Source organism: Sardina pilchardus, chromosome 2 (genome assembly GCF_963854185.1).
Source record: "Sardina pilchardus chromosome 2, fSarPil1.1, whole genome shotgun sequence".
Lineage (NCBI taxonomy): Eukaryota > Metazoa > Chordata > Actinopteri > Clupeiformes > Clupeidae > Sardina > Sardina pilchardus.
The window spans coordinates 24643342-24671032 of record NC_084995.1 but is presented as its reverse complement, the minus strand read 5'-3'; the positions used below and the strand labels follow the sequence as shown (position 1 = coordinate 24671032).

At 45.4% G+C, this 27691-nt stretch overlaps 1 protein-coding gene across 2 annotated transcripts in view; it reads right to left on the bottom strand.

Annotated features, from left to right (window-relative positions):
- The window catches only part of LOC134067626 (probable E3 ubiquitin-protein ligase HERC3), a 32357-nt gene extending 4836 nt beyond the window's left edge, over nucleotides 1-27521 (bottom strand). The window contains exons 1-23 of one of the 2 annotated variants that reach the window (XM_062523003.1): nucleotides 27431-27521; nucleotides 25527-25885; nucleotides 22991-23150; nucleotides 22516-22592; nucleotides 21989-22210; nucleotides 21434-21525; nucleotides 21055-21185; nucleotides 18113-18270; nucleotides 16819-16902; nucleotides 16381-16454; nucleotides 15644-15768; nucleotides 15464-15523; nucleotides 13943-14054; nucleotides 11040-11229; nucleotides 10415-10578; nucleotides 10104-10217; nucleotides 9230-9253; nucleotides 8724-8813; nucleotides 8136-8306; nucleotides 7422-7565; nucleotides 5399-5565; nucleotides 2558-2624; nucleotides 571-653 (exon numbers count right to left, since the gene is read on the bottom strand). In XM_062523003.1, coding sequence (XP_062378987.1) covers nucleotides 571-653; nucleotides 2558-2624; nucleotides 5399-5565; nucleotides 7422-7565; nucleotides 8136-8306; nucleotides 8724-8813; nucleotides 9230-9253; nucleotides 10104-10217; nucleotides 10415-10578; nucleotides 11040-11229; nucleotides 13943-14054; nucleotides 15464-15523; nucleotides 15644-15768; nucleotides 16381-16454; nucleotides 16819-16902; nucleotides 18113-18270; nucleotides 21055-21185; nucleotides 21434-21525; nucleotides 21989-22210; nucleotides 22516-22592; nucleotides 22991-23150; nucleotides 25527-25752 — 2735 coding nt within the window. In that variant the 5' untranslated portion in view covers nucleotides 25753-25885; nucleotides 27431-27521. The remainder of the gene's footprint in view (nucleotides 1-570; nucleotides 654-2557; nucleotides 2625-5398; nucleotides 5566-7421; nucleotides 7566-8135; nucleotides 8307-8723; nucleotides 8814-9229; nucleotides 9254-10103; nucleotides 10218-10414; nucleotides 10579-11039; nucleotides 11230-13942; nucleotides 14055-15463; nucleotides 15524-15643; nucleotides 15769-16380; nucleotides 16455-16818; nucleotides 16903-18112; nucleotides 18271-21054; nucleotides 21186-21433; nucleotides 21526-21988; nucleotides 22211-22515; nucleotides 22593-22990; nucleotides 23151-25526; nucleotides 25886-27430) is intronic. The other variant, XM_062523012.1, reaches the window with a different exon arrangement.
- Between the last annotated feature and the right edge of the window lie 170 nt (nucleotides 27522-27691).

The following is a 27691-nucleotide window of genomic DNA, read 5'->3' as shown; positions in this document are numbered from 1 at the left end:
TGTGTGTGTGTGTGTGTGTGTGTGTGTGTGTGTGTGTGTGTGTTGTGGACATGTAAATAGCATCATGTGTGTATACATTTATTATTGGTATTTATGGTTGGTATGAGAGATAGACAGAGACAGACAGAGAGAGGGCGAAAGAGGGGAGAAAGAGAGGAGAGAGAGTGTGTTTATGTGTGTGTGTGCGTGTGCATGTTTGTGTGTAAGCTTTTTTTGGATGGAGCTTTGAAGGTCCCATCTGTTCAGGCTGTCCCAGACACGGCCGTACAGCACAGGGAACACACACACACACACACACATACATACACATACTCTCTCTCACACACATACTCTCTCTCTCTCACACACACACACACACACACACACACAAATATATTTCTGCCTGTGCTTCATGCAATCACTTTCTGTCCTCCATAAATCCATCAGAGACAGATTTTCGAATGCAGGGCAAAAGATGGGAACACAGTGTTTTCTCTTTTTTCCCCCATCATGACAACTCTGCTATCTGGGCCATGTTTATCTCTGCTGCATGTTCTAGTCAGTAGTGTTTCTGTGCCCGTGTCCACACACCTGTTCGTCCTGTCCACCGTGATGCCCTCTCCTCCTGGGATCAACTCTTTGACCTCCGTCAGCCCATAATACTCTCTGGTGATCTGGTGAGAGAGGGAGGGAGAGAGAGAGAGAGAGAGATAGAGAGGGAGAGAGGGAGAGAGAGAGAGAGCGAGAGAGAGAGAGAGAGGGAGGAAGAGAAAGAAAGGGAGAGAGAAAGGGGGAGAGGGAATGTAAGTCAGTGAGTTAGTACACCACTATCTAAGCCTTATCATTCCCCGACTGGGCTTCTCTGCTGACCTGACCTGAGATGAGCCAAACTTGGGCATCAGCCTTGATTGGACGTCAGCACCTTAAGCACCATCTCAATTTCCATAAGTACGTCAAGGCATACTGGCATAATGACTTCAGTTGCTGTGCCATATGGCAGGCATGATTAGGAGTTCTGACTGCTACTGGTAAAATTATGATTATGATTATGAGTTCTGACTGTTACTGGTAGGCTACTGGTAAAATCCAATACAAATGATTGTGGCACTGGAGGCATTCATGTTATTTCCTTCTCCACACGGTGGCTGCCTTGCAGAGATGCACCTACTGTAGGAAACAGAGCCGTGGCAGCCGTCTCCCAACTGTTGCATGGTCAAGTTCAATCTTCATTAAGCACCCACACACCTTTACATGCACAAAGCCCCCGTCTCTGCCAACAGATCACCGCTCGGCATGCCAACCAGGTGGCAGGACAGAAAGGCCTGCTAATGGATTAATGACGAGCTTAGGTGGCATCCTCACACCAGAGTGCCGGGCCTAGTTGGGCTGAGCCGCCCTCATGCTGTGGCTGAAAGCCAAATGAGTCAACACTAACGGGAATGAAGACGTGCACTTCAACAAGAATTCATAGAGGCCCACAGCTGGGGGGACTGAGAGTAAAAAGCTGACTGATGAAATATGCATGCATGGGGGAGGGCAATCTGGAGGCTTTTCCTGGAGTTGGTTATTTCACAACTGGTGAAATATGACTCCGCCGTTTTCCTGTACAAGTGAACGCACATCTAGACAACTTCGAAGCACACTTTGCAATGCCAACTGTCTGCTGAGTCCTGTTGGGTCACTATCCAATGGCCGCCCACGATCAACTAGCACAATTAGCCATCAGCTGCTAGCACAATATGGGTGCAAATAAACCAAACACAAACAAAGACGTAAACAACGAAATGTCCCCACTATCCTTGCTCAGTGTGTAATATATCTACTTCTAATCCAGACTAGGTTTGATAACAAGTTGCAAATGCCAATGCCATTATTAGTCTTGAGTCTTTTGCTTGTGGGAGAGAGAAAGAGACAGGTGAAATTGTGCTAACTGCCAGGATTGTATGTCCTTCCAGGAACATCTGATGAATACACTACATTTTTAGCAACAACTAGCCAAGCTTAAACAGCACATTTAGAGCAACCCTTATCCCAACAGCTCTGGTGCTCAACGGAGATCCATCAGCATTAGCAGATCTGTGCACATCGATTCAAGGTACAGCTTCAGCCACCAGCCAGACGATATCATGATATCTTGAATTTCCCCTTGGGGATCAATAAAGTATCTATCTATCTATCTATCAGACATCCGACTGCCGGCTTGATCAGCTCTGTGGTCCCGATAAGAAGCCAGTCTAAAGTTCAAAGTTCAAAGCAGTTGCCTAGGTGACTGAGGGATCTACCCCTTAGGGGCTTGATGGAGCTAGTTATGTGCCGGGGTTCCAGAATGTGACTCAAGGGGGTTGGGGCTCAGGGCAGGAGGGTGTTCTAAGGGTTCCTGTTAGAGTGAGAGGGGTTGGGGCTCAGGGCAGGAGGGTGTTCTAAGGGTTCCAGAATGTGACTGAAGGGGGTTGGGGCTCAGGGCAGGAGGGTGTTCCAAGGGTGCCTGTTAGAGTGAGAGGGCGACGCTGCAGTTTGGGCAGCACAGAGGAGCTGAGGGTGGTGCTTGAGCATGGTGTGTGATGTGACATGTACTCACCGCAAAGTTCAGACAAAAGGTCTCCTCAATGTCGTCTCCCTCATAGTCCAAAAGATGCTGCAGACTCCTGAGGTGTGTGTGTGTGTGTGGGGGGGGGGGGGGGGGGTCATTGGGGAAGAAAACGAGAAAAAAACAGAGTGAGAAGTTGCAGTTTGACAGGCTATCACATATACAGTACACCTGGTAATATGTCAGAGCCAACCAGTGTCTTGATGTTTCCAGATAGTAGTCCATATAAAGTTCATCCAAGTAATAATAAACTGCCAATAGGGGTAAGATGGACTGATAAACCGTGGTCCTGCAATACACTGTGCTTGTGCAAAATTGCACGTATTACGGCATGTATAGAGACGAGTACAGAATCACGCATAACTCTGACTCCTCACCACTGTAATAAGCAAGGATAAATCCCGTGTCTGTGTTGACTTGTGTTGTAACCATCAAAGGACATCTCTCCATTGCACAGTAAGATCTCACAAAGCCTCAAGGCATGTTAATTCCAGATACCCGCTCACACTGACATGTACACACACACATACACACACACACTATCACACAGTACATGCTTACTGGTGTGATTAACAGATTTAACGTTGGTAAATAAATGCAACTCAACCGCTGAGGTCATGCCCATCACCAGCTGTGCCTTCCCAAAATGCATCTGGATTAACAGACAGGGACATATGGTCTCATTGCCTGAATCTTCTGTCTATTTTCTTCTTTATAAGTCAGTCCCCGTTGTTCCATCTTTCTATTATGAACCTCGGAATAGAACTGATGGAGGTTAAAAAAAGGCTTGGAACGTTTATCAGTGGCATGTGTTACCAATGAGTTATTTCAAACCATTACTCAATAATAGCTGGTGGCATCCAGTACAGTGACAAGGCAGAGCAAGCGAAGAAAGAGTAGCATTCCTCCAATGGCCCATAGTGGAAACGACATTTGAGACTGGAGACGCAGGCAAAGGTCAGCCAAGAGTCTCCTCATACCCTTTACACTACACAAGACCTTCCAGAATGTTCTAATCCCACACATCAGAGCCCACATCATCACAAACGCAGAGGCACTTGACCAAACATGGAATAAAATGGAATTTCAACTTACTTAAAACGGACTAGTGTGATTTACCTGGATTAACATGGTATGCATTACCAAAGAGGCTTTGGACCCATTTTGTAACGTTTTGCAACGTTTTGTAATGTTTTATGACGTTTTATAACGAGGGCATTTCAGTAATTCAGTAACCACGCATATCTGATGAACAGACGGGTGTGGATATTTTGAGTAGTCCGGTAGGAGTATGACCGGTAACACCGTTACAAGAGATTATTTTAGACACCACCGCTCAATCCTAGTCTGAGGTATATATGAAGATAATACTTAATGAATATAAACCACTTTTAGTTTCAAAACGGCACTGTCCACACACACAGTCATACACCAAAAACACACACACACACAAAAAAACACTTTCTTCTTCCTTACTATCCAAGACAAAAACACCAACAGAGGACGGCTTTGTAATCAGCCACTGTAGTTGTTTCTACTATCACACAGAGAGCCGCCAATCCTCCAAGAACATGCACACACTGTCCGACCGCTAGCCTGCATCCCATCGCCGCGGGAGGCTGTGCCTTCAAGCAGCCTCTAATTGCACCCTTCCTCTTCTCATCTTGGGGACAGTGATTGTTTTGCTGCTAGCCCGAGGACATCTGCACACAATTAGGTGGCTACCACTAAGCCAGCGCAATGCCTGGGCTGAGGAAATGTGCTGTGAAGCAGACAGCAGCTAATTTAGTGTTATGTAAAAAACCCTGGCTGTTGCGTAAGTGGAAGGCACATGTGGCAGAGAGACAGGGAGAGAGAGAGAGAGAGAGAGAGCTCATTGGCCACAGAGAGGGTTTTGAACATGCTTGCCTTCTCAGCTCACCACTTATTTCAAAGCTCAGACCGACTCCAGGCCAGAGATGCCACACACACACACACACACACACACACACACACACACACACACACACACACACACACACACACACACACACACACACACACACACACACACACACACACACACACACACACACACACACACACACACACACACACACACACACACACACACACACACACACACACACACACACACACACACACACACACACACACACACACACACACACACACACACACACTACATCCCTTACTGCAGGGATCAACAAATGGGTACATCATTGGGTCTCCTACTGAAAGTGCCAGATAAACTAGCGAGGCTTTGAGGAGAGCAGATACCAGGATATGGGAACTAACTGCACCCAGTTTGGCCTTGTTTGGGATACCTAATAGATCATTAGAGGTCACCGACCCAAGACTGAGAGTTCATTTAATGGAGATCCCTCACAGCAGCTCTTTCAAACAGCCCTACTAATAAGGAAAAAAAGGGTTAGCAGAGGCACTCCGAGATTTTTATAAATATAAAAAGCCTTTAATAGTTCATGACATTTATAAAAATCTCGGAGTGCCTCTGCTAACCCTTTTTTTCCTTTGGATTCTAACCTCACCCGTAGCAGAAGAGCACCTGAGTAGATTTATAGACTCCTGAGCGCCCTAAGCCCTTTTGTGTCTTCTCAGCCCTACTAATATATCTGAGGGATGATAGTTTTTCAGATTTTAAAGAAACACTCCATTTAGTCATCTGGATGTGAGGTATTGTTGCCATTAGCTACTGCTAGAGCATATAGTCCTCACAGCTTGGGAGCGGCTACTATGCCCATCATGTTTCCTGCGCTTGCGTTGCCATGACTGCACCTCTGACCTGTGACGTGTATTGCTGCGTTCCAGTACCTGCCCTCCGTAGGAGACAGTTCCTTGAGGTCCTCTAGGGTGGGAGAAACATCTAGAAGCTTCTTGTAGAGCCCCAGTGGGAAGTGCAGGTCAACCACCGTGGAGTTGTAGATGGCCAGGCCACAGATGATCCCAATCAGGTGGAACCAGTTGTGCTCCACAAAACACTGGGTGCAAACAAGACAACATGGCGCAGAGAAAAGAGTTAGAAATCTAGCATCTGACCCCAGCAGTGGCGCGACTGGCTGGGGCACCTGCACCGCACGCCGGCAACCCGGTTTCGATTCCCGCCCCGTGGTCCTTTCCGTATCCCACCCCAATGCTCTCTCTCCCATTCACTTCCAGTCTCTCTCCAGTATCCTATCATTAAAGGCATAAAAAAAAGCCCCCCAAAAATATTTTTAAAACAAATCTAAAAAAAAAGAAATCTAACATCTGACCACCTCACTCTATGGACTATCTCTTGCTGCTTACAGATTTTCAGTGTTTTCCAATGGAGTAGTTGATACTCGGTGAGCAATGCTGCATGTAGTAACTGATAGTTTTGCCCAACTATAAAAGACTTGACTATGAGGTATAATTTAAACAGGCGTTGTCCCAGACAAACATTAGGCCAAGTTCTGCGCTGTGTTTGGCTTGGCCTGTGGAATCTCTGGTGAAAAGCAATATATTCCATCCCCGGCACAAGGCCTAATCCCTACCCGGGAACCCGGCCCGCAACGACTAAATCATCAGAATGTGGGAGCTGCACTATCAGGCTACACGCTTCCCACAGATGCCGTGTTTGGCACATGTGAATGTCCCCAGTCCCATCACCACGCTTCAGCTGGTGCTCAACACTACACGGGTCATTTCTCTTGGGAAACAGCCGATCTAAGCTAAAAACGACAGGCCCTCCATTAGATGCTGCTTTGGCAACATTACGTAAAAGACTTGACATTAGCAGGCGTTCACCTTGACCCCAGCATCCACCAGCCTCCATATGGCTCCATAGAGAGAGACTTACAGCTAACAGTAAACACACGGCACTCTGCTGCACCACAGGACAAATAGGGGCTCTGGCCTCTTAGATAGTCATATGACGTTGGACTGGAACTGCATCCGACATTTGGAACAAAATGTCTCCTCAATCCATTATCTTCATATTTACTCAGTTACACAATACCTATTCGTTATGGGGTTAATATACAAATCAAATGAAAACATGTGTGCCAGGGAATAAAGAAAAATGATGTCAGGCTCTAGCACTGAACGTTATTAAATCTAAGCTTTATATTTAGTACATTTCCAGACACATCAATCAATTCAACATCAAATGCACATTATGCATGTCATTCTTCTTGTACACAGGCCACTAAAACACGGGAATACAAGAGCCCTTGATAATCTGAGTCTGACCAGAATAACATCTACAGTATAGTCAAGACAAGTTATTCAATAGTGAGCTCCGCTCCGGCCCCAGCCGTGGCGCAACAGGCTGGGGCACCTGCACCGCACGCCCCGTGGTCCTTTCCGGATCCCACCCCAGCTCTCTCTCCCACTCACTTCCTGTCATTCTCTCTACTGTCCTGTCCAATTAAAGGCATAAAAAGCCCAAAAAATAACCTTTAAAAAAAAAATAAAAAAAAAGTGTGCTCCGCTCCAAGCTGCTCAGAGGCTGATGTGCTCCACTCTTCCAGAGGCATGGTTCTGCTCAGGGTTCCTGTGATGTACAGCTTCCTCTCAGCCTTCTATCTATTCCCATTGAACAGGGACACTGACCACTATCTTCCATCTTGCCCACTCCCAAAAATGTATGTACAAATGCATACACCTGTTTGCTTTTATGCTTTGTGTTTGCTTTATGTTGTACCTGCTGTGTAGTCTTTGTTTGTGTTTTCTTTATGTTCTACCTGCTGTGTAGCTTGTGTTTGCTATATGTTGTGGGGCCAAATAATGAATTTCCACAGTAGTGGACAATAAAGACTTCCATTGTATTGTAATTCTATACAAAGTCTTGCTATTTGTTCAGTGCAGCACCCACCTTGTCAGAGAACCAGAGCAGGTTGGAGTCGGAGTAGTGCGTGAACATGCCGTACACCGGGTCCATGAGCTCCTTCAGCAGCAGCAGGAAGAACTCCTTGGTGACTCCCCCGGCGTCCACAGCCTCCTCCCCATCAAAGATCACCTGCAGGGGAGACGAGCACGCGCTCAGTCTGAGAGCAGCCCAGCCCAGCCAGCCCACCGCTCACTCTTTGAAGTTTCCCTCTACCAACCTGATGGAGCTTTGATGTCGGTGGACACATTAATAAGTAAAGGCTAATCATTACTGAAGGTGGAATGTAGTGCAGTAGCCCCTGAGTACAAAGGTATGCCTACTAACTACATAAACAAGAACTCTATTGTTTTGGTTCATGATTAGAACACTGTAGCTGGAGGTGCAAAAGCCTGAGACAAAATGCAATAAAATGATCCAGTACCCAATCCAGTCTTTCACTGTCAGTCATATGATACCGTCAGCTATACCGTACCTAAGCTGCTTCTGAACAGAAAAGTAAAATATGAACAACTTCTGCTTATATACATATAACGTGTATATAATGTAGATTTAGTCTCCCCTAATATCATGAAGGATGTAAGACTCAACATCTTTGGAGCTCACTCACACCCGCTGACCGGAGCTGAACTAGCCTCTCTGCACTTGACTGACCGACACCACCGTGTGTACACTGGTGTGGTTTGCGTGCTGAACTCTGACCTTTAGGGGCTTCTTGAGGTCCACGTCGGAGTAGATGGTGAGCTCGCGCAGCGCGTCGCTGACCAGGTGGCCTCGGCGCACGTGCAGCACCAGGAAGGGGTTCCGCGCCAACAAGGGCTCCAGCGTCAGCAGCATGAAGACGTTGTGTAGGTTGGCACCGCTCACTGCCATCTTACCCGCCCAGACAGACACACAGACACACACACACACACACACACACACACACACAATGAACTAACAGGAATGACCCGTGATGGTTTTGGAATGTGGTTTACACATTTACACATACAGTACAGACTTGTAGTTCACAACAAGCATAATGTCTTGAGCATGAACCAATGAACTAAAGTCATCTTGTGGAGTGTTGGGAGTATTTCACTGACCCACCCAAGTGTGTGTGCTTAGGACCAACAGGATCAATAAGCAAAATGGCAAGTTCTTAAACTAGCTTTAGTTCATCTTTGCTTTCAAAAACAGGCCTCAACTCAGTTTGAGATATGCTCTGATTTACGTGTATAAGGCAGTATGTGTGAAAAAATGTCAAGTGTTCCCAAGTTATTTTGGAAAAGATGGCTGTTAGTCCTATACCTGCATTTGCAGTTCGGCATCTGTTTGCAGCATGGTTGTCTTTGCTTGAGCGTTCAATATGAACGGATAGGCACATAGGGTTACAGAATTCTGAAAGACACACACACACACACACACACACACACAGACTCTGTTAGAGTGGATCTGCTTGGGCAGTGTGTGCCTACTGCTTAATTCCACTGGCACCTGCACCACCACCCATCTGACCATATCAAGAGGAGTGGGGCCAATTCATACACTCACACACACTACATCAGAAATAGAGAGGGAGAGAGCAATTCATAAACTCACACTACATCAGGAAGACAGACAGAGAGAGAGAGAGAGAGAGAGAGAGAGAGAGAGAGAGAGAGAGAGAGAGAGAGAGAGAGAGCAATGATAACAGCAGTCTGAAAAGCCAGTGAATCAAGAGAACACGAACTGGGACATGAAGAGACTCTGGGTTTAGTAAATTGGTTGCTTTCTTCCTGTTTTAAAAAAAGACATTCAAAGGGGACATCCCATACCTGTACTGCAGGGGTTCTCATTTTCTGTGGAGAGAAAGAGAGTAGAAAAGAATCAGTGGGATCCCTGACTCAGACGGAGAGAGTGCTCAGAGATGCGCTTATGCATGCAGCTGATGGGGTTATGCAATCCAAGTGAGCTGTGGGACTCAGGTGGCAGTGGTCATGTCTGAATGAATGAAAAGTGAGATAACCGAGTCACACTGGATATGGCAATTTGCCACTGAATGCTTTGAAAGACAAGCTCCTGAAAACCTATAGTCTGTTCTCAAGACGTGGGCCACAGGACCACTTATTTCTCAGGGAAGATCAGTGTCTCCTCAGCATTGGTCAGCTGCTATTGGAGGGTCCAAGTCCATGCCCACTGTCACATGCACACACAGTCACACACACACACACACACACACACACACACACACTCACACACACACACGCGCACACGCAGACATGCACACACAAACAATCACACACTCACAGTCATGCCCTAAATTCCACAGTGTGCCTATGGTTGACAGCTGCAGCCGAAGACTGTCTAAGTCCTTGGAAAGACCAACTGAAAGATTTTCCAGAAACAACATCCAAGAAACTACATCAATGTGTGTACACACCCACACACACTCCAGAAAGATCCAAAATTCCACAGCAAGTCTCTGTTTCACAACTGTGTACAGGGTTGGACCTGTTCTTTTTAAACAAGTGCAGCATACACTACGTAGTACCTAGATACATACATACATACATATTCACAACATTCAAGCTAAGAACAGCGCCGTCACTTGACACAATCTATGTCAGTTGAAAAGCAAGTAACACTTGAGAGAGAAAGAAAAAGAAAGTGATAGTACAAGAGACAAACAGGAGAAGAGAAGTTGCTCACAATCTCAGCTTTGCTCAGAAACCACTTGAGGTAGTCTTCCTGGATGTCCACCAGGCTGGTGATGTCGGGGATGTAGAAGCAGTTGTACTCCACATGGTGAGCCTTCAGGTTCACCTGTCACAGGGGGACAGAGCATCGGCATGAGGCACGCTCAGCAAACCAAACTGATCCACCCGGACTCACTCCATGCACTCTCAATCTCACACTTTTCCATGTCTGTTGGTAGCAGTTTTAACTGAGTAAAATAATGATTCTTCATTCACTTGAACATAAACTCCAGGATTACTGAGGCTCTTTCCTAGCAGTATTACCTTGTGGAGTTTTTCCAGGAGTCTTAGCGTAGCGCTAATGTAGCTCTCCAGAAAGGCAGGGATGAGCAGGGCTTTCCCTCCGGTCAGCAGGAACACCACTATGCTTTTGTACAGCTCCACCAGCCTGGAGAAGACCTCGCAGTCCACCAGCGACCACCAGTTATCTGGAAGACAGGAAGGGCATCAGTATCCCTCACTGCAGTGGTCATGTCACAACAAGGTGCTCCAAGATGGCTGCCCGCTCTCCATACTAGGTCTGGCCTCTGTTGTCTTATGTTTCTTAATTATTCATGTATTATTATTTCATTATTTTCCTTTTGTATCTTTTTTTCATTATTGTTTTTGTTTTGCTATTTTGATGATTGTTGTTGTAGGTTTTCTAACTCAGGGCATTGCTGTAAAAGAGCTTGATGCTCAATCAATTTCTCCCTGAATTAAAAAAAAAAAAACGGCTGATGATGATGAGGATACATCTACAGACGAGAAACAAGGTGTGTAGCAAGCAACTGTGGAAAGGAAGCTTACCGAGCTCAGTGAGGGTCGAGGCCCGAGGAGGAAGGGAGGATGTATAAACGCTGAATGAGAGGCACCCAAGGTGTGGAGCAACTGTGGAAAGGAAGCTTACCGAGCACTTTGCTGGGGTTGGCGTCGAGCCGGAGGATGGCCATGGCAAGGGGGATGGTGAGAGAGATGTAGTTCTTGGAGTCCTGCAGAGCGGGGCACTCGGACAGGATCAGGTAGATGCGCATGGCCTCCACGTCCGGCGGGGAGCAGGGCAGCTGGGGGATCAGCAGGCTCTCAAAGCTCTTGGTGGCCTGAGGTAGAGGAGGAATGAATGAACACGAACACACACACACACACACACACACACACACACACACACACACACACACACACACACACACACACACACACACACACACACACACACACACACACACACACACACACACACACACACACACACACACACACACACACACACACACACACACACTCTCTCAGAACTCTCAAGCGCCTGGGTGCTAAACCCTGCTGCTAGCCATCTACTCTCCAGCACAGGCTAATTAGTAGCCGCTACCTAATTAGCCTGATTCAGCACATGGAGGGGCTCAAAGGCATGCGAGTATGACAGTCAGATGAGTTAGCATACGGCTGGAGGCACCACAGAGCAGGACTCAGCAGGGCTCTAGATCACAGCCTGTTGGCTGCATGGCAAAGGCTGCATTTTTTTCAAATACATTATCATTACTGAAACAGAACAGAATGTCGGCACATCGGAGTAGCTCCCAGACGTTAAGATCCTGTTGGAGCTACTCCAGTGTGTGGCCATTCTCTTTTGTTTCACCGTATCCTATGCCTTGCCCTTCACCTGGCCTAAAGATACGTGATACACATAAGCACTCAACCAACCTAAATTAATAATCATACAGGATATGGGTCTTAGAAGTGATCCACAAGAATTATATTCATTTAAACAAGAACTACATGAGGACACAATAACAAAAGGGCTAATGACTACATAGATCTCACATCCATGTCTGATAATGGGAGTAAAATTGCATCTTCGCTTGAATTAAAAATTGTTGATCAGAAAGATGCATTCAATACTCCAGCCAAGGAGAGCAACCTAGCATCCTATAAAGTATAATAAAGCATATAAAACAACATGGTGTAAGAAGACAAACATCATCTCACAAAACAAGTTCTAACCACGTCCAGAGTCAGAAATCCCAAAAAGAAAGGAATAAAGACGTGAAAATAACAAACAAATAAACAAACGCACTGTCTGGACATCAAACAGAATCATGAATCCTCTTGAGCTGTGGGCCAGAAAATCCTGCACACATTAGTATTAGCTGTCTGGCTCCACACTACATGAGTCAGTGCTGTTCTGGGAGCTGTGTGTGTGTGTGCGTGCGTGTGTGCGTGTGTGTGCGTGTGTGTGCGTGTGTGTACGTGTGTGTGTGTGTATGTGCAGGGGGGTTGGGGGGCAGCCCAGTGGTGTGTGTACTGTCTAATCTCGGCACCACAGCAGGCAAACACACACCAGATCAGAGCTGCTTACTATGGAGCAGAGGAGAGCTGGGGGGAGGAGAGCTAAACGAGCGGTGACTCAGTCCCAGAGCTGACCACTAAAGGCCATGTACTGCAGCCTGGGATTCTGCCATCGCCCTGGAGTCAAAACAAACAAACCTCTACGCCGCTTCCCCAGAACCGGATCAGAACACGTCAACTACGCCACACGTGGGCAGAATGCATTAGATCCTGTTTAAACATGGACGTCCAAGGTCTGTACAAGGCTGAACATCGGACCACATCTCTGGTGTGCCAAATCTTTCATACAGACCACTTTTGAAACATGCCAGAGCATTTTAAAATGAGGCGAGAATATGGCCGAGCGCAGCCATCTCAGCTCCTCAAGACTAGTATGATATTCACTGACTGAGACACGGTCGGATATGCATCCTCTAACAGTGACACTAATAACTCTAGAGGAGTTCACTAATTATGCGAATGAAAAGTACTGAAGAGTGCTGAAAAGTACTGAGGAGTGCTGCTAATTGATTGAAACTTGGGTCGGCTCTCTCTGTAACTGAATTCTTTTACTCTGTGACCCGTAGTCTGCAATCAGTCTGACCTGGCAACCCTGGCACAATAACAACCAGCCCCAACAACCCCCCAACCACACACACACACACACGCACGAGGCTGGGCCCCCAGTCCACTGCTGCTCAGTTTCCTGACTCAAAAGTTGTGGCAACACACAGACCAAATCACATCATCAGGTTTGCAGATGACACAAGAGTGGTGGGTCTCATCGTCAACAATGATGATAGAGAGGAGAGGTGGAGAGGCTGGTGGAGAGGCTGGCGGAGAGGCTGGCGGACTGGTGACAGCACAACAATGTGTCTGTGAATGTGGGGGAGACAAAGAAACCGATTGTTGACCTCAGGACAGGCGGGCAGTGACTGCATCCACTGCCTCATCTGTGGTCGTGTTGTGAACTATTGTCAAAAGCTTGGTGTGTGCACAGAGGAAAGCCTCTCTCGGTCAATACAGTGCATCCTGACTAACTTCATCACTGTCTGGCACGTAAAAGCTGCAAGACAATGGCACACAATGCTGTGCATCAAATACAGTAAGGACATCTGTGGTGCCTCTCTCACTTCTTTGCAGAACCTACAAAGTCACCACCACCACCACCAGAGCCTCCACCCACCCAGCTCAGATTCCTTTAGCTCCTCTATCATCTGGCAGGAGACAAAGCAGCATCTGACCGGTCACTACCAGACTGCAAAACAGTTTATTCCTTTTGGCCCGTCAAGCACCTAAACATCCTGCTCCCGTCCAACAGCCCCTTGGCCTGACCACTGAGCAACATACACAGTGTATAGTACAGTACCGTGTTGTGCTTTTGTCCCGTCCCCCCCCCCCCTGCCCCCAGCTAGCAACATTGAAAGTGTGTTTGAAGTACAGTACATCAGCGTGAGAGTCTGCGATGAGGCTTTGCTATGGTCACTGTACCTGCTCCAACAGTCTAGCGAAGTCTGGCTTCATGAGCAGGTCAAACAGCAGGCGCACAGAGCTGAGGTCAATGCCTGGGATCTTGGGGTTGGTTTTGAAGTGGCCATCATCACTGTTGAAAATAGAAGTACAGATGTCAAACTGATGACAACAAAATGCACTTTAATGAAGTAATTTACAGATATCTAAATATACAGTATATGCCATATATCCATATATAACTCAATGTTATTGTACTTTCATATTATTACTCAAAACAATAGCACGATAGCCTAGTCTTTGCCTTAAAAACTTTCTCTAATAGACGCTGAACTGAATCCCAATATATGGATGTGCATGGCCTTAATCCGGGATGACTAAAGTCAAACTGAGCACACTCTAGCAGCGAGGGCATGTGCCGGGCTCGCCTGCAGCAGTACGATGAGATTAGGGTATATTTTGGGCATGAGGCAAAGGCTGATAAATTCTGGAAGGGGTGGTGGGCAGCGAGGTGGATTTGGGTTCCCCCCCCCCCCCCCCCCCCCCATCTCTGATCTTTCCCTCTCTGTCGCTGCACTCAGGATAAACACGAGGATGACAGGGCGGGGAACAAACAGAAGCGGCAGGTATTTAAGCCGATTCCTTCATCTGGATCTGCTCACCGTGGCAACAGGGCCGGAGGCACCCCGGCACCAAAGCACAGCGGACACAACAAACGAGGGGGGAAAACACCTGCATATTTAACCGGCCGTCTGCATACCTACAATGGACATTAATTGTAAAGTTGTGCCGGACGCCAACAGCGGACTGACAGCCCAGAGCCCTGGTGATGGATATGAGAGATTGTGCTCTAAAGCCAGCCGATACCTGCATCCATCGCTTGTATTGGCACGAGAGCGATTCCATGACATCACATCTATTCAAATCTATCAAAGCCCCGAGCTAAGCGTGCTGCAATGCTCTCTGGCTAAACGTGATCTTATCCAGTGGGGTGGGGGCCCTATCCAAGCCAGTCAGAAAAAAGGATGGCAGGTGACAGACAAACTGTTGTGAAGAGACATAAGAAGATTATTCTTCCAAATTATGTTTTATTTACTTCCAAAAATGGTATTATATTTTGGAGTTGTATTTGGAAGTGAGCCAAAAGACAACTCAATGTCTTGTTCACACAAAAGTTTTTTGGCTTTTGTTTTTTAAAATAGTGCTTCATCTGGAGAGATTAAGGGATAGCCACGTGATTTTAGGAAGACATTATGCTGATGTAGGCGCATAAATCATTCCCATGACCTAAACTCATGACTCAGCACAGGGCTTTGTTTTTTTGTTTTTCTTTTGAAGACACGGCTCTTATTACTAACCTCAAAATCTGACCTGGCCGAAAAACACTAAACCATGTAATCCTCTGGCCGCAACATCTTCTCAAGAGGGCAGAAGCGAGGAGTCGACACAGCCACACACATCACACTCAACCAAGTCCACCCTTTTACCCTGGACTATGTCCCAACATGCACTGCACCAGACAGAGGAGTGCATGGAGCTCACCTTTGGTCCAGAAAGCTGGCGTTCCAACATGCAGTGGACGAGAGCAATAGAATGGCATCGCTATGGAAACAGAAGACAAAGCAGTCTATATTACTCTGTGAAGGCCTTTTGAATTGATTGATAGCTGATCAGTTTACAGTTCACAGACACGTCCATCACAATGATCCAACACTGGCTTACTTGGTTATGTTGGAGTCTGTGGTGTCGGACAGCTTCAGTCTGAGCATGTTCAGGCTCTCGTAATTAATTAGCGAGATGCTCCTGGTGGTGTTTATCACACGGAAGTCCTCGGGGAGCGCCAAGTCCTGTTAACACAGCAGCAGCAGCCGCAGCGGCGGGAGTGAGATCTCCGTGTTTGACAAAAACATTCTCCTCAAACAGACACAACAGACACATTTGTTTGGGCTGACTGCCTCCCCAGTGAACACACAGACTGAAAACAAGCAGGAGAAGAAACAAACATACACACAAGACCAACACAATGATTTCCTCCTAAACCATTTCCTGGTCCTTCCACTCATGGATAGGATTTTGAGGAGTTCCTTATTATTAGTTTGCTATATTTTGGCACTATAATCACTCTGGGTAGTTATGTAAATATGTGAGAAGTGTTTTACGAGCACACTCAAGGCCTATAATGCTTACATAATAGCACCCCCTTGTGGTAAAGAAAAATCAAAGCATGGCTTATCAAAGCCGTGCAACACAACCAAAACAACAAGGTCATATTTTGTCCATATCATCATGACACCTTTATTGCGACATTGGTCCAATCGTCCAAAACTCAATACTGCCTGAATTGATGTCAACACAACCCTTAACCAAGCCAGCATCTCCATCTGCATACTATCAACGGTCAGCCAAGTCAAAGTGGCAGCACGGGAGGCAGGGCCTAACATTAGCAGTGATTCACTCACTTCATTGCTGCCGTACAACAGGAAGTTGTGGTCTCCCCCGCAGTGGATTTTCCTGATGATGAAATGCTCTGGATCTACAAAGGATGGAGGGAGAAAGCGGAAGAGTTGAAATAATGAGACCACAAGCAGTAAAATCTGCATTCTAATCTCCTCCACATGAAACCTTAAAAAGGCACCCACCCGGCTTAAAACCGCGATAATGATTCATGGATACAATATTCTCATGCAAAATGTCGTGTGAAGACAGTGGACACAATTTTCACACTTTTCATAAACACATTTCACATTTCATTCTTACCATACAAGACCTCAGCACGACTGCTTTATCAAAGGGCCTCCCAGGTGTCTCTAACTAGCGTCACACACTTTGTTAGTTACCTACTGTAGCTGTGGTGTGTGCCAGAGATGCTAGAGGTGCCTCTTAAGCCATTTGTTTACCCTGTACTGAGCCTCTCCAGCAGCAGCTGAGAGCGTCTCTCACGCTGTCCCTCAAGCTGCCTGTCCTGGACGCCTGGCTATCTCCTTGCCAAGAAAGAAGGACATAAACATAACATAGTTGGTGTACCTACTATGTTATTTATATGCAAGACTTAGATTAGCTAACTGGCTAATTTAGCTAATTTACTTCAAGCAATTGGCACCATCATCTATAGTCAGCGTGTGTACATCATGTTTATAATGTACCCTGTATAATATATGTAATACATGTGGTACACGCAAATACTGCAATTTCTTTTAAGCAAATTCTAAAACTTGGCCCATAGGATAAAGCTATTTGTTTGACCAAAAAAAAACCAGACATGTCTTTAGAGCTGAACATACACACAGACACAGTCTAGAAGGTTTCATTAGCTGCTTTGGCACCACCAGTCTCCCATCATTGATCAGCGCCAAAATAGCAAATGAAACTCACGTGAAACTCACATGCCCACTCACCACCAGGCGCTGATTCTCATTAGGCACAATAATACCGCATTTAAACATTAGGTCCATTAGGTGCCTTTAACGTGTGACAAGACCTACTACCAGCCCAATCCTGACTCATCTGTGGGGTGGAGTTTTACAAATAATTTCTGGCAAAAGAGTTTTCATGAAGATGCATGTGCATATTTAGCTTTACAAGATGAGCAAGCTAACTTGCCAGAGTTGGTACTCTTATATCAACATACAGTATCAAACACTGTCAAACGGATGATGAGACAGAGGGGGTTGAGATGCATACAAGCCGTTTCAAGGCCATGAAGGGATTTCTTCATGAAAAAAACTGAATATATATTTTTTAGGAACAAAGAGAAGCCTTCTCATTGGCTGGAGTGCATCTTTAAAACACCTTAACACTTAACACATTTCACCACTAGAGGGACTGAGATGCCCATGTGTGTGAACCCTGTGTATACTATTTGTTGACTTTCCTGTAGGTGTATGTTTGTGAGTTTGTTTAGGTAAAAGCTGTGGTGCATTGTCACACAATGTGATTGAGAGTTGGCGATATAATCAATTTAATTTAATTATTTTCAACTGGAATATCCTAATTGTATGTACTGTACGAGGCGAAAGCTGTGCATTTTTCTGACATTTTGAACGAGAAATATAAGGCAATAGAAGGGAATTGACAGATTCAGTGTGGACAGAGCATTTAATGTGACAGCTGCTCACTGGGATATGGTTAGGATACTCTCTCTGTAAGGGTGTGTACCATATCGGCCTGTTAGCTGCAGCTGCACTAACTCACCTGAGGACTGAAGACTTGCTATACAGGAGGGGGGTACGCTGCAGAGAGGAACTGGGGTCTTGGCGTCAGCCGTGGCGCCAGTGCCCAGCTGGCCGTCAGCGTTGCAGCCAAAGGCGTACACCAGGCTGGACGAGGGCACAAATGCCAGGGTGTGGTGCCTAGAAACACGGGCAGAGGTATGCAATAAAATCGCCAGTGTACAGCACATACGTCAGAAACCAAACACACACTCTCAGACAAAAGCACCCCGGTCTAGAAAGAACACAACACGACGCGAGACAGAAACCACAACTCACATAACATCTAAATAAAGTGCCTGCCTCGGAATTCCTCATGTAGAAAAGGCTACTCCGGGCCTCCAGTCTGTCTAATTAGAGGAATGCTGCAAAATCTTTACTACACTGAGCCCTTTCAGAAAAGCTCTTCTCAGGATGCTTTACTTGTCAGCAATACAGAACAGCTCAGCAGTGCCCAATCCATTTCATCCACAAATATAAATCTGCCAATCTATCAACGTGTGGGGGAATGGCTAGAAAGGACCCTCCTCAAAGCAGGCACAATATAGCAGACGAGTGGAGTTTTGCCGTCGGTTTACTTTGTATTTTTTCACTAAATACACTAAATGACTGGAAATGCTGCCGTCTGGGATGGTAAGGGCATGGATGCCCGGGCGTAGCAGTTTGTGCCCGCAACTAAGAAAGGAATGCTGTCAGAATTTTACCACCATCAGAATATTATTGTGGGCAAAAAAACAGCCTACTGACAGCTCTGTCAATGACAGAGTGTCTTTTGAAAGTGGAAGTGACTGAATCCACAACAACCCAAACCGGATTAGTGTCCAATATTGGCATTCGATGTCTGGAACAGACAACCTGTTTCAAGTTTAGTTTAAGCCTGCGGGCCAGACCCAGCCCACATACTACTTTCATACAGCACGCAATGCAGTCGAGGAACAGAAAAGAAATGTGCCTACAGCGCTCCTTGAAATACCTGGCCATTTAAATCAAAATCTGGATGCATCTGTCAAGACACTAAAAATGGGTCATAGTTGGATTATACAGCAAATCAATGATCCAAAATGTATGTCCATATCAACTGAAAAATGGTTTACTGAGTACAAAATCAAGTTTCTGCCATGGTTATCTCAGTTTCCTGATTTGAACCAGTAGGGTGAGCTTAAATGCAAGAGTCGGGTCTAAAGACAACCTGGGTGTCTATTTTCAAGTGGAAACATTTTGTTGAAGACCTAAACAATCAGAGCAGTTTTGAGTTTGACCAGAATATGCCTTTACAAAGAAATAGCATATCGCAAGCCAAATTCACTAAATCAAAATCAGTCGCTACTTTAAGCTAACAAGGCTCAAAATATCATTAGGCCTACACCTCAGTGATGTGAGATGAAGTGAGTGCTTACTTCATAGCCCCGAGTTAAATGTCTCTATGAGAGGTTTGAGAAAAGTTATGTCAAGGCGGAGACTTTGAAATGGGCAAGAACCCTCTGGTGAAGTGAATTTGAATAGACGAATCGCATGCAATTAGCCTTAATAAATTGTGGTCTATACATCGGCAAGTAAATTGTGGTCTATATATCGGCAAATAAATGTCCACATCCCTTTATGATTAGAATGGGACATTCTGCCATCCTATGTGAAATAATAAGCACAGTAGGACTAGCTATTCATGCTTCGCTACATCACTACAACTACTGGCTGCTGGGCATCATTCTCCAGCAATGAAACCTGCCAAACGAATCAAGGATCTTGCCAGGACATCGCCAGTTTTGCCAGGTTTTTTTAACTACTTATCAAACTGTCATTCGTCCAGGTATCCATGGTAGTCACGTGGCTATGAATAGCCAAAACACCTGCGCGATATTGGCTGCAAATAGTGTATCATTACTAACACATCATGGTAGGGTGTCTAAAGCAGTTGCCTAGGCTATGTATCATACTGTAAGTAATTTACTGAATTGATATTTGGAGTCCAGAGAGAGCTCATTTCATGATTCAAACTATGTTAAGTCAATGTTATCGTTAATAAAATAGGCCTACCAAACCGACAACAATTCAACTTCATGAGAAGGCAACCTAGACCAGTTTTAGAATTGTAAGCTACAGTACTTGCTGATGCCATTAGTAGCCTGTATTTCCACCCTCTATTTCCAATATAAGATGTACCGTTTTGATAGCTAATGTGCCAGAGATGGCATTTTTTACGTTTTTGTAAGTTTGCAAGTCTGCAAAAACGAACTGATCTTTGTCCATTCTCTTTCGTTCACAGTAAGTGCTTTCAACTTATTCCAAAACATAGGCTACAAAAACACATGAATAGACCTCATCAATTAGACAACATTATTTCCAACCATGGAACTTATTATAGAATTCCATAGTACCCTCTAACTAAGTCCATTAGATAAATATACACACCAGACAGTTCATATTTAAAAACTGATGATAAAAAAATCATGATAAAACAACAGAAAACTGTTCAAGGGGTTCACATACTGTCAGGCATCACTCTATGAAAACAGGCAAACAAACCATCTTTTGTTGTGGTGTTCAGTTCAATTAACCTCTTTTTGCATCTTTCCAATTAAATGAATAATAAACGCCAAAGAAGAATATAATATTACAATAATAGGACCATCATAGTTATTAGATATTAACTTGGCTATAACAAACTGTTTTAGCATCATCACAAAGAAGGCTATTTCATTGCGAATCAGTGCGACTCATACTTGAATATGTATTGCACATGTTTCGCTCAAAATCGGACTATTCAAACCCTCACGTAACAGTCTGTACACGGCCGTTATGACCCTCCTCTGGGGGAGTGGGGCTCCAGGGTCTGGAGGGAGAGGAGCTGAGGGGTGATGTCTGCTGTTGGGGGTATATGGGGGTGTTTGGGGGTGTTCGGCGTATATGGGGGTGTTCGGGATGTACCTGCCACAGGCGATCTGGGACACCTCCGTGCCCATGAGCTCCAGGACTCTACGAGGGAGGGGCTCATTGTTGGTGGAGTCGTGGCCCAGCTGGCCCCAGGAGCCGTTTCCAAATGTAAACAAACCTCCGTCCTGCCCCAGCGCACACACACACACACACACATGATGGGAAGATAAACAGAAGGTGTAAATGTGGGCATGTTCCCTGCAGTGAGTAAGGACTGAAGATGATGATTATCTAATTAGAAAGTTCTTGCTATTCCTTCTATATTGATTACTTTGCACATTTCTACAATTGTATAAGACAAACAAGAATTCTTCACATGGAAATTACGACTTCAAAAGCTCTTGTATGCCAGAGCAAGAGATGTCCCACACACCTTTGTTAACGCTGCCGTATGCTCTTCCCCACAGCTGATGTAGACCACTTTCTGTGACCTTAGGAATTTTATGTGGCAAGGGACTGCACGATCTGGGGAAACAACCAAAACATAGACATGTCCTGAACCTACAATGATTCTGAATACGAGCCCAATAAAACCCACAAGAACCTTTAACATGTGTGGATCTGAACAATCAGGGCTAGTTGAAGGGCTAGTAGTTTATCTTGTATTGGTTTTAAGATCTGATGGAAAACCTGTTTCAGATTAGCGCTTGCTCCAACGGATACTTTGTATTGTAAACAGAGGACATGGTTTCATTTCTGATCTAAGAGAGAGAATAATGCATATGCACTGTTCACCTCATTCTTGGGAACTCCAAGCCCGTCCTCATACTGTACCTGTACATCACTACCTTATAAAAAGGCAAATTCATCCTTTTCACAACCTTTTCTGTCCAATATTGTGCTTATTACCAAACTGTAAATCTGCATTATATAAAAAAAGAAAGATTGAAAGCATGCTGACTTTTGTTGGAACTCCCATTATGTTTACCTTGTTCATCATTCAGGCCCAGCTGCCCAGCGCTGTTCTTGCCCCAGCCAAACACGGCCCCTGAGAGGGACAGGGCAAAGCTGTGGTCTCCTCCAGCACTGATCTGAGACAGGGGGATCCCCGCCAGAGACTTGAGGGGTTGGGGGGACATGGTGCTGGGCTCCCCCTTGCCCAGACCCAGCTGACCGTTGGAGTTCTGGCCCCACGTGAACAACTGCCCGTCTGGACACAGAGTTAGAGGGAAGAGATCAGGGCAAGAATTCCATTTGTGTGACTCAACTGGAAATGTGTGGCAGAAGCAGGACATATAACATGCAGATGAATCATTGTTTTATGCTTTCCCTGTTGATTGATTCCCAAATTGCCTTTTAAAGGCTCAAGAGGCTCCAATGTGTCAGTGAAACGAAAAAATAACAATCAGCACACATACAGTAATCCCTAAATTGGATGTTTGTCTGAATGGCATCATCGGCAGTGAAGTGACTTCACTGAAACCAAAGGAGAAATTGCATGGTTGTAAAGTCTACCTTTGGAGAGTGCGATGCAGTGCTGGTTGCCACACATCACCTGCGTGATCCGATGCTCACACAGCTTCTTGATCAACCTGAAAAACATTGGCTGTGATCAACATCACCTCCAGTTCAGGCAATATGAAATACACAACACACCAATATGAGATGAACAATGTTAATTCGGTAACAGGCAGAAGTTCTAAGCTCAAGACACTCCCAATGAAAACTTCAAGACTATGAGATTACTTTTTCACAAAACCCTGCCTACAATACACTAAACAAGTGACATACTGTAGGAAAAAATAGCAAACAGATGAAGTTACATGCTCAAGTGTGACTCCCTTATCATGTTTTGGTGAGAATAACATATTACTAAAATAACAATGGTGACATATTATATCTAGAGGGAAGTGGGCAGTTGCCTATCCTTTTGCCTGTGCGGCAGTGTGCGCTATTCTTCTGATGAGACGCAGCCAGCGGGGTACTCTACCTGGGCACTCTGACGGCCTCTTCTGCTGTGCCCAGCCCCAGCTGGCCTTCACTGCCAGCCCCCCAGGTGAACACCTGGCCCTGCTCGTTCACCGCCAGCGAGTGGGCAGAGCCGCACGCCACACCAGCAATCTTCTGGGCGTCCAGAGCTCCCACCAGCTCTGGAGAGACGGAAGACAAACACGGAGGGGAGGAGGAAGAAAGACAAAAAGAAAGAGACCGTTATCAGCATCACATTTTCTCTACGTCCAGCAGCAATGTCCCTGTATGGGCTGCTCTTGCTATGTGATGGCTCCCTCGTCCCTACCAGAAGTCACTCAAGTGTCTGCAGCATGCTCTGAACCGGCGTGACCTAGACCGCGTGTGTTCAGAACTACTATGCTAAGCCCTCTATTTTTAGTGCTCTTGGACTGCCATGTGTTCATGTGTCAGGCAGGCCTTACCCTTAATGACAGAGGGGGGAAAAAGAGGGCTAATTAGCATCACCATTAAAAAAGCACAACTCAGCGCATCATGTGCAGATGATTCATGCAGACGACTGAGCAACGTGATGTTCAGCAGTAGCTCTAACACAGCCCTACATCTTTGGAGTTTACTTGCGCACCCAACAGAGAGGACAGTGTATCCATAATATACTAAAAGTGTTTATAAAAAAACAGAAGTTACAGCTTTCATTTCTTTAATGGTCACAAGATAAACAGAAAACCAGCAGAAACACATTTTCAGTTCAGCAGACAGAGACTTTAAAGTGAACCGTGAAGACACTGGCGGTTTCCAGCATTATAAAGAACTCTTCAATTGTACTTGGAATTGTAACCAATCGACCGATCAGGACCATTAAATATACTACTCACAAAAAGTGATATGGGCTTTCGGGTGAAATGTAATGTTTCAGTACAGAAAGTACTGAACAGAAAGTTTAGAGAAGGTCACACTGAGTTCACCTGTAAAGGTTACAGAGGATTTTAGGTTCATCCTGACATTTCCCCCAAAAGCCAAATATGCCTGACTTTTTGTGAGAAGAGTATGTTGCTGTATATGTTAAATAATTAAACATGTCGCATGTATTTTCATTCACTGCTGCACTTAAGTTCCCAGCAATCAAACAAACTGATCTGAAACCAGCAGTGTGGGCATATCTGGAATTTCCCCAAAGCTTTTCTTGCGTCTATCACCAGCTTAATAATAGAAAGTAAAAATAAAAATGCAGCCCGGATCTTCCACTACAAGTGCCCATCCTTTCCGTGTGTCCTTCTCAGCCAAATCAGGCTGAAAGAGAACTATAGTTGGCTTTTAAAAGGCACTGGATTCAAGCCTTCAGCCTGAGGTATGGCTTAAATAATGCATCCTCTCTGTGTACGAATCTCAGAGGAAATGTATGTGTGGCCACCGATTCAGCTTGTGGTGAGATGGCTGGCGTGCAATGCTGCGAACAGCGTGCTACACCATGGGCCAAGGGAGGCTTTCTCACACTTGAAAAAGCCGCCTCACCTGGCAGGTAGACAGATACAAGAGATCAGAGAAGCCACATTTCAGAGTCCCCCAGCAAGGTGCTGCAAACATGCACATTTACGAGGGGTAGGCACTAGGTGCATGGCCGTCACAGCAAGCCTGACACAAAAAATAGCAACATCACACAGACACGCTCACAAGGACAGAGAGGGTGACATCACAGGCTCCAGGGGAAGCAAACAGCAATGTCACTTGCCTGATCTTTTTGGGCCATTTGTTTTTACTAGGGCCTATGGCTCATTCCGATTTCTCACAATCTGCTCTCTCTCGCGCTACCGCTAGCACACAACCGGCCCACTCACATGCAGCCACACCTGACCAAAACACAGCAGAGGATTGGCCGAGGCCATCTGCACGTGAAGCTGTGTGTGTTCCCTGAAAAGAGACAACAAGCCCGTGGCCTGTGAAGGATTAGACACCTGGAAAGAACTGTCATGCATTCCGGAACATTTTGCTGTTTCACCATTAATCCAAAGTTCATATCATACAATGAGTAGCCTACGGGGATTAATGCGAACCCTCCCTATGCTGGACCCGAGGTAATTTCAACGAACACAATCTTCATCACCAAGCTCATAGATGATATAGACAGCCTGGTATTTTAACTACACTATCACATCTGATGACACTTATGATAAAGATTATTACTTCTACCAGAGGTAAGGAGATATTTCAATGCCAACTGGTCACAGAAACACTCACAGAACTAGCGCACTACACATTACATTACTACATTGCAAATCAGTAACTCTGTGTGCATGCTCCTATGTTTTGTAGCAGCAACTACAAATGAAGTCCATGTGAATAAGACAACCTGACAGCATTTGGTATACTGCAGTCTCAGAGCCATCATTTGCTTTGGACAAAAGCCCATAACCATAACAAACATGTGAATGTGTGACGAGTGAGTGTACAGTATGTGTGGCTCTGGTGTGTGTTTGGGATGCTACTGTATGTTTCCTGTTAGTGTTCTGCCCATGTAATGTGAGTGAGTGGAAGCCTGTGAGTGAGAGTGTGCCACTCACCTGGCATACTTCCGGTCTTCTCGTGGCCCAGCTGTCCATTGCAGTTGGAGCCACATGTGTACACACTCCCATCACGCAACAGGAAGAGCGAGTGTTGTCCCCCACAGGCCACGTCCTTCAGCAGCCGTCCGCTAAACACCCGGCAGGACTGTGGCTCCAGAACAGGGCTCTCTGACTCTCCCACACCGAGCTGTCCTGCAGACGCACTGCCCCAACACAGCATCATGGCTCCAGAAGACAGGGAGAGGGAGAAAGACCAAACAGGAGATAGAGAATGGATGGAGGCGTCAAGGGAGAGAGGCCAGGGAGAGCTTCAGGCTAGGTTGCCCTGCCTTCTCCCTTCACCGAGAACGACAAGCCTGCAAGGGAGAGCGAAAATGCTGGCATTAGACAGAAATAGACAGAAGAAATCATACTAGTATGGAGGGCGGGGTAGACTGTGTGACCAGCCCTGGTCCCAAGCTTCTGTGCTACGCTAAGTGGTATTTTCAGAATGACAGTGAGGTGAGAAAGGCATGGGATAACTGGGAGGGGTGGGGCAGGTTGACGTGTGGCCATGACGAGATAAGGAACCTTCCCCTGTGCAGTTAAATAAAACTCTGCCTTCTCACTAATCCCCCATCTAAGCAGCTCCAATCTGCTAGGGGCAGGGCCACTCCAAACGGCACAATGTCCTTAGGATGAGACTGCAGCGTGTGTGAACTTCAGGATTGGGCTGGACAACAAAAGCTCACGCTGCTGCCACAGGTTCATCCATCCAAACCCCAAACAAACATATCTTTAAAAAACTGTATTATTACAACCACTTCCCTTTGCCACGTAAATTAGCATTTGGATTTCAAATAACGATAATCTAGCTAACATTTCCTAGATTGGCTAAATAAGCACATCCTGCATCACTCGGAATCAAACAGCTAACGTTATCCATCATTGCGATCATTGTAACGTTAATGCCAACTGTATTGAAGCAGATTGAAGTCATGCTGTTTCATATCTAGGGAGGTGTACTTTTGACGAGGTTGAATATAAATGTTTTGTCAAGCAAGATAAACTCAAAGACATCGCGTTGAGTTTGCACCACAGGCATTCTCACAGTCCTTATGTCTGTCTGATAATATCAGACTGACAAAAGCTAGCGTGGTGGATTTGCATGTCAAATTACGTAACAGCAACTAAATATCGCTACGTCGGTAACTAGCTGGCTAGCCTGACTTAATTCATTCACAATGAAAATAGCGTTAACGTTTACTGAAAATCTAGTGGTTAAATCAGTCACACAAATGTTAACAGATGACGTTATTGGATAGCAGTTACCACTTACACCATAAAGCCAACAAACCAGCTATTAGGATTGCTATCGGTAGCTAACTTATCCTAGCAATCTAAGTTATCCAAGTTAGCAAGTAATGTTAACTTAAGTTAAACAATGGTAAATTCAACCTTCTACGACATTCATACACTCAGTGGTTATGACCACAAGAGAAACTGACGAATTTCCAACATGTAATACCAAATACCAACCTAGCCAGCTAACGTCAGATGGAAGATGTCAGACAATCACTGCAGATGCATTAGACCTAACGTTACCATTGCAACGTTAGCATACATTTGATAATGCAAACATTAACAGACACTGTCAGAATCGTTGTTTTTGAAACCATGGGTGCTGTTGCACTACTGATTACTTAACACAGATATGCCAGCCCATTTTCTTAACGTTAATATTCTAATGTTAACAATACCACATAAACTCGAAAAATGCCTGCTAGCTAACCAGTCCGTGTCACTTGGAGGCTCAGATCTTGGTAGTAGCGAAACAAGTCCTGCTATCTAGATGTCAGGTTATTAAACAGTTAGAGTGGCAAGGCGCAAGAAATAAGGGTATAATTAAACATGTTAGCTACCTGTGTTGACACATTCCTCGACTCCTAGGTTCAAACGTTTTGGCAATAACAAGGAAGTTATGATTCAGATAACTGCCTAGCGTCACCGGTCACGTGATCGATCTGTCAACGTGAGGGCAGTGCTAGTTCTATGCATGGTTCTATCCAACTGCAGTTCCATCCACTGCCTTACAAACTTTTGATCACATCACACTTTTGTCATCATTTCTCCTACATCTAGTCAAAATTATTCTGAATGGAAATGAAAGATAACCACAGTAA